The sequence below is a fragment of the Centruroides vittatus genome, unplaced genomic scaffold (assembly GCF_030686945.1).
Source record: "Centruroides vittatus isolate TY-2023 unplaced genomic scaffold, ASM3068694v2 contig_747, whole genome shotgun sequence".
Taxonomy (NCBI): domain Eukaryota; kingdom Metazoa; phylum Arthropoda; class Arachnida; order Scorpiones; family Buthidae; genus Centruroides; species Centruroides vittatus.
Window position 1 is genome coordinate 1,287,153 of NW_027122483.1, and position 13,246 is coordinate 1,300,398.

The 13,246-nt window shown below is 32.0% G+C and overlaps 1 protein-coding gene across 1 annotated transcript; it reads left to right on the plus strand.

Moving 5' to 3' along the window:
• Positions 1-9,008: 9,008 nt before the first annotated feature.
• Positions 9,009-12,123, plus strand: LOC136981155 (uncharacterized). The gene is made up of 2 exons (XM_067277428.1): positions 9,009-9,078; positions 9,964-12,123. The coding sequence occupies exon 2, from the start codon at positions 10,615-10,617 to the stop codon at positions 11,992-11,994; it is 1,380 nt and encodes a 459-aa protein (XP_067133529.1). The 5' UTR covers positions 9,009-9,078; positions 9,964-10,614; the 3' UTR covers positions 11,995-12,123.
• Positions 12,124-13,246: the final 1,123 nt, after the last annotated feature.

Consider the following 13,246-nt stretch of genomic DNA (forward strand, 5'->3'; position numbering starts at 1 on the left):
AAACATAACGTTAAAATAATAAATAATAAATTATTTCATATTGATTATGTGCCAATTCGAAAGGAAAAGAAAAATTTAACTCAATATATTTTGTGTATGGCTCCTGTTTTTGGGACTCAAAACATATTCGGTCAATGTTACCTATGGTTCCAAGATGGCGGCTCGTCTCTGATTCCAGCAAATAGAAGAAGGGAAACAGTGGGGACGCACGCTCTAATCTAACCTAACCTATTCTAATAAATTTCCATAATTATTACCAACAAAATTATTAGAATAGTTAGGTTAGGTTAGGTTAGAACGTGCGTCCCCACTGTTTCCTTGCTGGAATCAGACGAGCCACCATCTTGGAACCATAGGTAACATTAACCACTTATTCCTATACGTTTGTAAGAGATATATAAGGCTCCTATTATACAGGCGTCCTTCTTTTCCAGGACATGTCCTACATTTAATCCTAATGCCCTAAATTTTAATAATTTTTAACTATCTTTAAAATATATATAACTTTTATTTTAAGATGTAAATTCATTTATAAATTGTTTAAAATATCTCTTAGGGCCTCAAAAATAGCCAAAAAATAATACAAGTTTTCCTTCTAACAGATGCATTAAATTGGACAAGCAACAATTGATAACAGTTAGATAGGACTTGATGATAAATAATGGAGAAGACTTAAAGTGCTTTCGATTAAGTATACTTTCATCAATTTCGGCATGAGAAAAAAGTCAAATAATGTCTACTGTTTTAGAAAATCTCTACCTATTTATCACGAATTTTTATTATACAGGGTGGCTCAAATTTAGTTACCTACTTGTCCACTGACTGAGTGGAGAACACTAGAACACTTGGTCTTGGGTTCGGACCAGTGGCGTGCCGTCATTGGAAGCGATGGAAGCGCCGATTCCACCATCTAATAATTTTCCCTTGTATTTTATAAAATATAAATTTTCATATTTTAACGTACTGTACTTTGCATTAATTAAAATTAATATTTTATTATAACTGCATTATGTATCTTTTACAAATTTCTATACTACATGCGAAAAAAAAACGATAAGATTGCTATTGTATATTCGAATACAATAGTGAACCGAAAATCGGAATCAATTGGAGACTGGGGTTGTTCAGATTAGGGATTTGTTCCGATTACGGTTTATGTACGAAAAAATATATTAACCTGTCCGATGTTCAAATTTTTCTCCGTTGCGTGTCGCTTCGTGTTGAATTTTCGTCGATTTTAAGCCTAACGAAAATTTTTATAATAATAATCGAGGCTATCGTATCGTTAAAAATTATTTCTGCATTTTGTACAAACAAAATAAATATATTGAAGAATATAAAAACATGAAAATTATACTTTACAAGTAAATGTAGTAACAAAAACGTTCGATTCAGCACGACACAGTCGGACTGAAAATCGTGCGGATTACCGGAGATTCCAATTACCCGGGTTCCGATTTACGAGTCTCTACTGTAATTCAGTGGCGGAAGGAATGTCGAAACCGGGTCAGTTTCCAATCAGCTAGATTATATAGGCATTGGCACATGCGGTTTACAGAGCACCAACCTCACCCGGTTTAGCTGGTAGAAGCGACACACGCATAAAGCATGTAATTTTATATCCCGGACCGGTTCTCAGCTGTTAGCCGCCTGCTCGTCAACTTCCAAGCAGCCAGATTATAGGCATTGGCGCATGCGCTTTACAGAGCACCAACGTCACGGTTTAGCTGGTAGAAGCAACACACGCATAAAGCATCTAATTTTATATACCGGACCGGTTGAGAGCTGTTAGCCGCCTGCCTGCTAGATATTCAGCCACCCTCGCCCGATTATGTGAATCACGAGTAGACTAGATCAACGGCGGGCAACCCCGGCCCGCGGGCCAGCTATGGCTCGTGAAAAGTTTCTATCCGGCCCGCGAGATCTTTAATAGATTATTAAATTGGAAAAATAACTAATTAATAGTTATTTTTCCAATTCTTTGTAATTTTCGAAAACGATAAGAGAAATAAATGTAGTAATTAACTTTTTATTTATTTATTTCGTATTTGCAGACTAAAAAAATTACAAGTTATAAGAAGGCGTCAATTAACTACTATGGCCCGCGGAAATAACGTAAAATTTATTCTGGCCCATGTTATAAAAAAGGTTGCCCACCCTAGACTAGATTTATAACTTAACCCAACCGATAGGAATTTACTGGTATGTTTTTATGATAGTTCTGTATGGTTGACAGGAGTTTTAAAAAAAACCTTTAAAATATTTGATATATTTATTCCGCGTTTATTCCGCTCTCCCATCTTATATTACTTACCGATTTCGATGTTAAACCGGTGATATTACGATTTAGTATGTCCCATCTGTAAGGGGATGCAGAAAAAACGTGTACAATTCTAGTAGTGTTAAAAAATTAACTGTTACTTTGGCAGCATCATTTACAATCAAATTTAATGAATGAGACGTACAATGGTACAAAAAAAAGCTCTAGAATTTATTTTCCTTAAATTTACGATTTATGTATCGGTTGTCATAAAAATTCCTTTCCACTTCTTTCCCAAGACTACACATATTCGACTACAAAGTAACCGGTTTCAACTTATTTCTACTTAAGAAGTAGTTTAATAATTAAGCGATTAGGGAATTAGGAACATAAATAAAACCCTGACGAAAGAGCTGAAATTTTACTTAAACAGAAGCTTAACTGAATTAACCTCTTGCCGAGTACAGTGGGGTCTGATCTTTTCGTAATATTAGATGTAATAAAGACAGAAATTTTTCCAGTTCAATGAGAGTGACCGGAAAAGTTGTAAATTTTGGAAATTTCCGTGAACACTTGGTTCTGAAACCAATTAGTTAGAAAAGGAACAACGGACAATCTGTTAAGTTTAACATATTTAAGTTTTTACAGCTATGGTGAGAAACGTTTAAAATTTACACCAGCCCTGTGGCGTCCTTTGAGATATACTAGTGATGCGACAAAAGAGGCATTTGACATTGACCGGTATCGGCACCCTCGGGATTTGGCACGCACACACCTACCTGGCCCGTCTCCGATTCCATTCATTAGCCACTCGTAGGAAGCTATTTCACTAACTTGTAAGTGGGTTGTTTTAAGATTTAAAAAGTAAAGAATATTTTGTTATTTTTATGTACGTTTCTTCACAAAGTTATATTTAATTATAAGTTTCTTTAAAAGTATATTCGTACAATTGAAGAATTTTTTTTTACTAGGCATGTATATTCATCACACATTTTGTTTTACCAAGTAAGTTTTTCTGATAATTTTAATTTTAGCCCTTATATCGTGGCTAGTGATTCAAAAATTTATTTTAAAAAAGTTTAGGCTCGGGACCATATAATGAAAAAAAAAAAAAAAAAAAAAACATTATTAAAAGAGAAAGATCAATGCCTAAATTAAATATAAATACGTCAACAAAAAATTTCGACATTTTGACGATAAAATTTATGACCAATGACGATTCTTTCGTAAAATTGAAGCAATTTGGAAATCGAAGCGGAATAAAATTTAACATTGGTAGACAATATAAAATAAATATTGAAAATTATAACGAGATAATTACGATTAATAGATATCTCTAAATTAATAGATGTTACATGTTTTTTCTCATAGCAAAAATTGGCATTTAGAGGGCGTAGGGAATTTATTGAATCTAATAACGGAGGTAATTATATTGAACTTTCTTATTTATTAAGTACGTCGGATAATCTATTAAAAATACATTTAAAGAAGTATACGGTTTTTACTAGCTTATCGAACAAACGAATACGAACTGGCCCTGACGCGCAATTACTTGATTGCCTCTGTAAGTCGGCTTCTTACAGAAACACAGCTTCCATATTATCAAATGTCACGGCACGTTACTGGTTCGGACCCGAACAGTGATGGCCGTTTTTCCCGGGCTTCCTTCACGTCTAACACCTAAATAAGGCCATTTTTTCGTTAAATTTCTTTTAGGAGGACGCCTATTATATCGTTTCAATCCTATCCTTTTCTATATCCATCGTGAGTTCGGCCGTGCCCAAAATGTCCACGAAACTCCATACATGAGAACTTCCGGATACAATCCTGGATCCACGCCATAATCGCCTAGTTCGTCCGGCCGTCAGCCCGTTATAAACACTAAATTACTGTCTTAATTACTTGTAAACATTGAAATTGCTGAAGATAAGGTCCTGCTCGTTTAGTACACAAATTCCAACCATTCGAGACAAGTTTTAAGCTATTTTACAGCTCAGTTAATTTCTATGTATAAAGATGACAATTGATTCGTATACTTTAACATAATAATGATTTATTCATTGTATACCTGGAATAAATTTTCCTATTTTATAATTATTTCCCGAAGGAATAATTACGCTTAGAAATTCCTAAATTGATAATAAGTAATATGCAAAATCAATTTTAAAGTTTATTTTTAACTTAACAGCCGAATAATTTCCCAATAGCGTCAACCTCTATTTGACGGCCACCTCCAAATGGTAGGCATTTTTTGAAGAGGCGAGACGTTTCCTTATTTAAAATTCGTACAGAATAATCTCCAAACAACGGCCGTTTTTTTATGTTGCAGTTAGTGTCCGTTGTTCGCAGGTTCTAGAATTATTTCTCAAATAAAACTTTTTTCCCTGTGAGCACTAAGAGAGCCTTTTTTAAAAAATATACACATTATGAAGGCTAACAAACCAAAAATTAGGTATTGTGCGATTCCGGTTTACACAGGTTTCTGAAAAAACCTGTGAAAACCGGAATCGCACAATACCGAATATGGCCAGGATTGGATATAACGCTTGCTGCTACAAAAGGGTACTTCCTAAGAGAATTATGGGAAACTTGGCCTTGATTTAGATGTTAGACACGTGAAGCAAACCCGGTAAACTCCACGTGGACAGACCTTTGGTGAGGTACGAACCCGCGACCAATTACCATTGTTCCTCCTGATCAGGATGACCGATATAGCTGGATTGAATGAATATATCCAAGGATTTATGCGGTTTATACAAAATTTTACATGCGATTTAATGGCACATCGTTGACAAAAAGGCACGAGTGTAATGTTTTGAATATTTTTATGTATAAATTATAAATTAATCGCAATTAAATTGGTGTTTAAATAGGGATGTTGTTGAAAGCGATAAGACGGGGCTCGATTTCAGTCTTGAAGCCGTCAAAATAGAAAATCAATAAAACAAATTTCTCACTGTTTATCCGAAGAATTATTAGTTTATATCATTTCCATATTATTATTTTTATATATAAAACTAAATTTTGGAGGTCCTACTATACCTACAACAGGAGCGAATAGCCTCCCAACATCTGGGTCTAATGATTTACTTTATAAGATCGCACTTCGATATAGTGCCACCATTTGGTGCCAGTTTTAGAGGGGAACAAATGATGACACTATATCGAAGTTCGACTGTATAAATAAATCATTTATTCTCTTCTGAAATTGACACTAAATCAAGGTCTAAGCAATTTTGAGTTTAAGAACTTGAAAGTAGTTAAGGTTTTTCCATTAATCATTAGAGCTTTAGGGGGTGGAAGGGCAATGACACTATTTAGTGTAGTTAAATCGAGGTTTTAGTAGAATTTTCATTAAATTATTGACTATAAATACATTTATTTCCATTTTTTCCATTGTTTTCTCCAGACAATTCTTTTATTTCTAGATTTATTTGACATTTATATTACTTTTTCTTTCTTTACCTTTTGTATCATCCTTTAACATTTGTTATATTAAGAAATTCTTGTGATTTAATATATATAAAAAAAGGCGATTAAAATATTTATCACATATTTTATTTTATTTCTAATTATAAATTTATAATTAATATTTAAATGAATTTTCTCACCAGTTTTACAGCAATTATAACGAAAAAATATATATATAAATAATATTAAAAAATAATTAAATATTTAAAACATTCATCATCGAGTTGCCTAACTTTCCCGTCCAAAAATTTTTCACCGTTAATTTTGAGGGTAGAGATTAATTTTATAAATGGTATTAACAAATACAATCGTCATTAAGTCCAATCACACTCGAGATATGACACATGACCTCTCTATCTTTCCCTTTATCTCCCCAACCCCTTAACCTTTAGTTACCAAATTTTAACAGCATCAAGCCCCCTAATACACAAACCTTCCTACAAAATTTCAGATATTTTCGACATCGGGCACAAGAGTTATTAAGCTTCAAAGTGAGTGAATAAAATCGTACCCCCCCTAAACACACGCAAACACTAACATCCATACATACAAAACCTCCCCAAAAAATAAAAATTGTTTACATTTTTCGACGTTTCAAGGCTCACTGAGTCTAAAAAAAATAAAAAAAATTTTGGGGGTCATACCATACTTCCCCTAACACTAGGGATAACAAAAGTAATAAACGTATTACTTTTATTTATATTATTATTTTTTAAACTGGAAAGAAATATATTTAGAAAATAATCAGATTTAATTTCTACAGATTTTGTTTCTTTTCTTCTTTTTTTTTATTGTTTTCTGCAACCATTAATCTCAATTTTATTCTATTTTACTTTCAAGTACAACAGATGGCGAGCTTAATGCTTTGTTTTGTACGTAGTAACAATAAGATGCGTAATGCATTTTGATTTATCTTTTTTTGGAAATATTTTTAAATAAATAATCAGTTAAAAAATAAAATTTATGTTCTTTAACACGTAAGAAAGGTAAAAATAACATAGAATCTAACTTTAATCTTATTAATAAAACACGAAATAACCAAAAAAAAAAAAAAAAAAAAAACTACAGTAACATAAGCCATTTTGTAGGGGTGAAATTTTCAGTTTTCAGCCCATAAATGGTCCGTCCGTTTGTCTGTCCGTCTATGCTTTGTTAACCTCGAGAATGAAATTAGATAGATGAAAATCGAGACCGGTTAATAAGCACAAGAACAAGGGCCTCACGATACGATTTAGGGCCTAGCGCTTTTAAATGTGTCATTATTATTATTTTTTAATGAAGAAAGGGGGCATTTTATATATTATTAAAGTTTTTTAAATGCATAAATTTAAATTTCTTATTATTTGATTCTAGATTTTACAGAGAAATAAAACAGGAATAAATAGTTCAAAACTTTCTTTATACTTTTACATACTTGAATTTAACGAAAGGAAGAAATTCTAAGCTTTTATTCCTTTTTTTCTTATTATAATTCTCTTAAATCTTTCTATACTTTAAATTAAAGCTGTCAAAAATTTGGCACCCGATATTTAACACTTTTTCTAGGAATTTCTCCACCGATTTATGCAATTTACTGCATATAAATACACAATTTTTTTTAAAAATGCCTTTTATGCAAATAATTAACCTCACAAGAATAGAATTTGCAGTAAAAACCTGTCAAAAGCGGAAAAATATTCGGTACCTTGCGATCCGGTTTACGCAGGTTTTACTGTAATTATATTAATGAAATTTATTACACTAGAAATTTAGATTTGCTTAATTACTTAAATAAGTATACCTGGTAAATCTCGTTGGGAATTTTATAGAATTATCTTCTTTGTCTTGTAAAGTAAAACAAAGTATAAATATTGTAGGAGAAACACACGAAAGGAAAGTTGATGTGTAGTAACCTTCCGCCATCTGTTGCGAAAATGCAACATAAAATTTTGTTTCCTCTCTGAATAATAGAAGCGATTTTTTTATATTTTTTTTATCCTAATGATTCATCATATACTGTTCCATTGATTTAAGAAATACCATCGCAATGATTCCTGTTGTACCCATCGCTTCATTCAAAATGTACCACTGCATTGATCCATGATATATCATTGCTTGAATCAAGATATATCATTGTTTGAATCAAGATATATCATTGCTTGATTCATGATATATCATTGCTTGAATCAAGATATATCATTGCTTGATTCATGATATATCATTGCTTGAATCAAGATATATCATTGCTTGAATCAAGATATATCATTGCTTGATTCATGATATATCATTGCTTGATTCATGATATATCATTGCTTGAGTCAAGATATATCATTGCTTGAATCAAGATATATCATTGCTTGAATCAAGATATATCATTGCTTGAATCAAGATATATCATTGCTTGAATCAAGATATATTATTGCTTGAATCAAGATATATCATTGCTTGATTCATGATATATCATTGCTTGAATCAAGATATATCATTGCTTGAATCAAGATATATCATTGCTTGAATCAAGATATATCATTGCTTGAATCAAGATATATCATTGCTTGAATCAAGATATATCATTGCTTGAATCAAGATATATCATTGCTTGATTCATGATATATCATTGCTTGAATCAAGATATATCATTGCTTGATTCAAGATATATCATTGCTTGAATCAAGATATATCATTGCTTGATTCATGATATATCATTGCTTGAATCAAGATATATCATTGAACGAACTCGACATGACATGTGCAATAGCTATTCAGTGAATCATGTTATAGCATAGCATCGGTTTTTTTATATTTCTAAGAAATAAAACATTATTATAAACAAAAACATACTTAATTATCTATTAATTTCTTTTTCTAGTTTACTGTTTATTTATCAAATTATTAAAGAAATAAATTAAATTTTCTTCAATAAAAACTTCATTTTACTGTTGACAATAAATATAATTAACCTAATTTTAATGTTAATGTAGCCAAACAACACTTGAACTCGATGTTATATCAACAATTTTCATTCTAAATGTAGAAAATTCTGTTCAGGATGACTTAAACTTGAATTTTAACGATGATTAAGATCGTGATTAAGATTTAATGATGTTTCATTACAGGATAATAAGATAAATAAACTTCATTACTAAGCATCAGTTAAGTGTTGATCTTAACAAAAGAAGGTCCAAACCCACGGCTTTGGTCCAGACTTTGCTTCTATAATCGACTTATAAGAAATAATAGAAATTTTCAAAGTCATTATTACGCATAACAATACTTCATCCTATTTTTTCTGTTACATTATTAAGTTATCTAGTGAAAGAAATGAGATTTAAATCTAATTTCATACACTAGATATGGACACATAGAAAGTAAGTCAAGTGTTTTATAAAGAATAAGTGCTTAGGAAATGAAAGAAATGATATTTTTTTTCATTTTATTTTCTAAAATTTATTTATTTTTAATTGAAATTTTTCTTTCACTTAAAACATTTTATTTTGTTCTCTTACTTCAACCGAACTCTTCTCTTTCTCTTTTGATTTAATTCTTTTTTATTTTATTATAGTTTTTTTATTTAATCGATTTTCAATTCGATCTAGAAATTTCTGTAACAATTTTTTATAGAACTTTTCTATAAAAGTTCTAAACATAAATTCTAAATATCGATTTTTTTTAGTGATGTTTTAGAAAACTCCTACCCTGTATATACAAGATGCGTATGTTATTATTATGTTATATACTACCAAACCTAGTCCCTCTAAATAGCGTTATCTCAGTAAAGCGCCAGTGGTTTTCTAAGTGGATCCTTTCTATAAATATTGGAGAATCTTCTAGCATTGAAAACTACGTTATCACCATTAAATCGCGTGACTTTTAAACCCTAACACTTAAACATATGTGTAGTAGACCTGTCATTGTTTGAGTTACTTCGATTTAGCGCCACACTCGATTTAATGAACAAATGGCGCATCGCATATATGCATGTACAGTACTAAACCATACAGTGGGACCATTTGTTTGCATCTGAAATTGTCACTAAATCGAGTATAGCGCTAAATCGAAAACCCCTTAACAAATAAGAATTAAATAGAGTAAACACGAGTTTTGAGGGTTCGAAAGTTGAAGATGAAGGATGGCGCTATATCGAGGTTGTACAGTACACTACAAATTAGCTTACGTACTATTTTTATTTCTTTATTTTTATAGTTATAAATTAAAAATTAAACTGGAAAAATACTCTTTTTTATTCCTTTCAGAAGGTTTTTAAATTATTATGGAATCAAGTATAAATAATTTAGGAAATATCCCCGCTAAGAGGGATCCTCTACAAGATAAGTACCTGATACCGGGTGAAGTGGAATTTTATAATAGAGTTAAACGATCGGAAGGAAGATTCGATATGTCGACCTGCAAAAATTTATGGGAAGGCGATGCTATTGAGGATCCAATTTCAATACACGAAAGTGAAAAGATCGAATTCTCACCCACAGACAGCGTGCAACACTTAGAAAGGATGTATCTACTTGGAGAGAACGTACTTGGAGTGGGGAATAGTAATCCCCCAGCTGACTGGGGGAGGTATTTCGAAAGATATGAAGATGAGAAGACATTTTCACGTGCTATTTCTCACGTGTCTAGTTTGGTAGAAGTTGGAGCTCGAAGGAGCAAGAAGAAGAAGAAAAAAAGAAAGAGGAAAAGTCGAGGGTTCGAAAGCAACAACGAACCAAGGAACATAATGCAAATATTCGCACCCTCTGATGTAACCGAAATGATTAACTACGGGGGGAAAAGCAAGAAGACTAAAAAGGGAAGAGGAGGGAAGAAAACAAAGAGAAGAGAGAAGAGCAAAGGGGGAAAAAAAAGTTAAAAGTAAAAAAGACGTTAAAGTACCACGCGCACGAAACGTCATGCAAATATTTTCCAAACCTAGCACGGAAATCGTATTACCAGAGCCGGATAAAGCGGTGACTATAGAAGAACCGGTACACACTCGAGTCACGAAAGAAGATAAAGGCGACGAAACTGTCATACAGATCAACACGGAAATTATTCCATTTCCGGTGCCGCCGGAAGTGCCTAAAAAACGGAAGAAGCGTCACTTCGTCATATCTTCCCGGGAGAAGTTGCTAGACGAAATCAATTGTTACACTAAAGCAGCCAACGTTATTAAAGTCGGAGTTTCGGATACTTCTATAAATAGCTCGAGCTCGTCCTTAGTTATACATAGAAAATGTAAATGTTTGCATAAGAAAGGCATCCCCGAAGATGATAAAGCACTTTTATGGAAGCTGATAAAGTTAGAATGCTTATCGACTGAATCCGAGGAGACAGAAATTGTGGAGAAAATCAGGAGGGAGCGAGAGAAGAAGCCAATAAAAGGTACAGGCAAACGGATAAAAATTCGAACAACCGGAAAATCGAATTACGAGAGGACAATAGAAGACGATGGCAATATATTCCCGAAATTTATATACAAAACCACTGATAAAATAACCAGCGAAGAGTTTGTAACGAGCGAGGATGCGATCTGTATCATCGATCGGAAATTAAAACACAGGTGCAAGAAAGAAGATGACGTGTACGAATCGATCATGAGGAAGAGGAAACTGAAAAAACCGGAATTAATTAACGAACACGGCTTATTGGTAACAGAATTAGAAACTCATAAAGTATGGCCTGCCAATATTTATGATGAGGACGTAGATCACGACTTGACAATAGGAAAGATGAAGCGCGAGTTCTTTATGGGTGACAGGATGATAAAGAGGTATTGGGAGAATGCTGTAGACAATGGACCCCACAAAACTGCACTTATACAGAGTTTAACTGCTGATACATTCGCTAAAAATATGAAAAATGCAAAAAAGAAAGGCGAAGCAGTGAAGAAGATAAATGTGGATTCGATTTACGATGCGGATTATAAGGAGAATACACTGAAAATTACGACCAGCGAAAAGAAATTACCAGTCGAGTTAGTGCTGAATTTAAATGAGGAAGATAAAAACAAGACGTACATTCAATATAAATCGAAAATTCATTTGAATAAACACGAAGAGGAGATGAAGAAATGCGTACATATACCCGATATCAGGTTGAAAACTAAGAGGAACGAAAGGGATGAAGCTAAGAAAACTGGGAGAAGGGAGGAAGAAAAAAATCTCACTAAAACTAAATTCGTAAAGGTAAAAATGCCGTGTATAAATGCTGGAAGGACACTACCAAGGAAGAGCACCCTGGAGCTAGTTATATCCAGAAGCTCGTTTGAAGATAGTGATGCTGAAGAATGATCTCGCATCCCTTAGAAAATCGTATTCGAGGTGAAAAAAGAATTATAAAACTACAAACAATTAAACATAAAAAAGTTGTAACCGTAAAATATCAAGTTAATTTTACTATTTTTAAAAAGTTATACAAAGTTTACGTAATAAAATCGTGTTTACTTGGAATCTTTACCTAACAATTGCTTGAAGGAACGAAGTAATTCAGTCGTCTCCTGCATCATTTTTTTAAATCGATATTTTAAAAAAATACTTAATTTATTTTCAGTGTATTTTATTTTTTTTTTTAGTTTAAATGAGTCAAATACTAGGAATTTTCTGGTGATTTTTTTGTAAAAATTTTCTATGAATATTGCTTTATTTTTAAATCTCTAGTTTATTTATTCGTGTTTTAAAAGACCTTTATCGTTTAAAATTCATTTAAATTCGCTTATATACATATATAAATTTTACTATAGACATAGAAAAAATGTATATATATATATATAACACAGTAAATACATGTATAATACATTCTTGTATACGAACATTCTTATACGTGTATTTATTTTTATATACAAATCCAATATAGAGTCTATAGAGCTTTATATGGCTACTAGAAGAAGTAGGCTATATGTAAAGAACATAAATACAGTTTTACTTCTTTACAGTATTTACTTGTAGCTATTGGCAGTAAATAATATAAATTGTATATAAGTTTGGCTGTTAAGAAAAAATAGCCATTTTTTTTTTTTTTTAGAAGGTAAGTTAAGTGTAATAAAATACATTGATTATAAATAAGATTTTTGAAAGCATTTACAGGCGACTTTTTATATTAACAATATAAAAATAATCTTAAATGATATTTTAAAATATTTTTTAATACAGGGAAACAACTTAAAACCTTAACTTAGTCTTTACTATCTCATATTTACTTAAATTTATCATTATAATTTAAGAGCCGTCCATTAATTACCTGTTTTTAGTTTTTAATTGTAATTAGTGATTGTAATTGTAAGTGTAATTGTAATTACTTTTTCAGTTGGTTTTGACCTTCCTCCCTCCCTGTTGCGTACAATGATTTATTTCTGGCAATCCCCTGTTGTGCACGATGTACTTCTGCCATCCCCTGCTGTGTACGATGACGTACTTCTGGCAACTCTAGCTGTGTCTAATGATAGACTTCTGGCAACCTCCTATTTTGTACAATGACGTACTTCTGGCAACCCCTTGTTGTATACAAAGATACACCGTACTTCTGGCAACCCTGGCTGTGTACAAT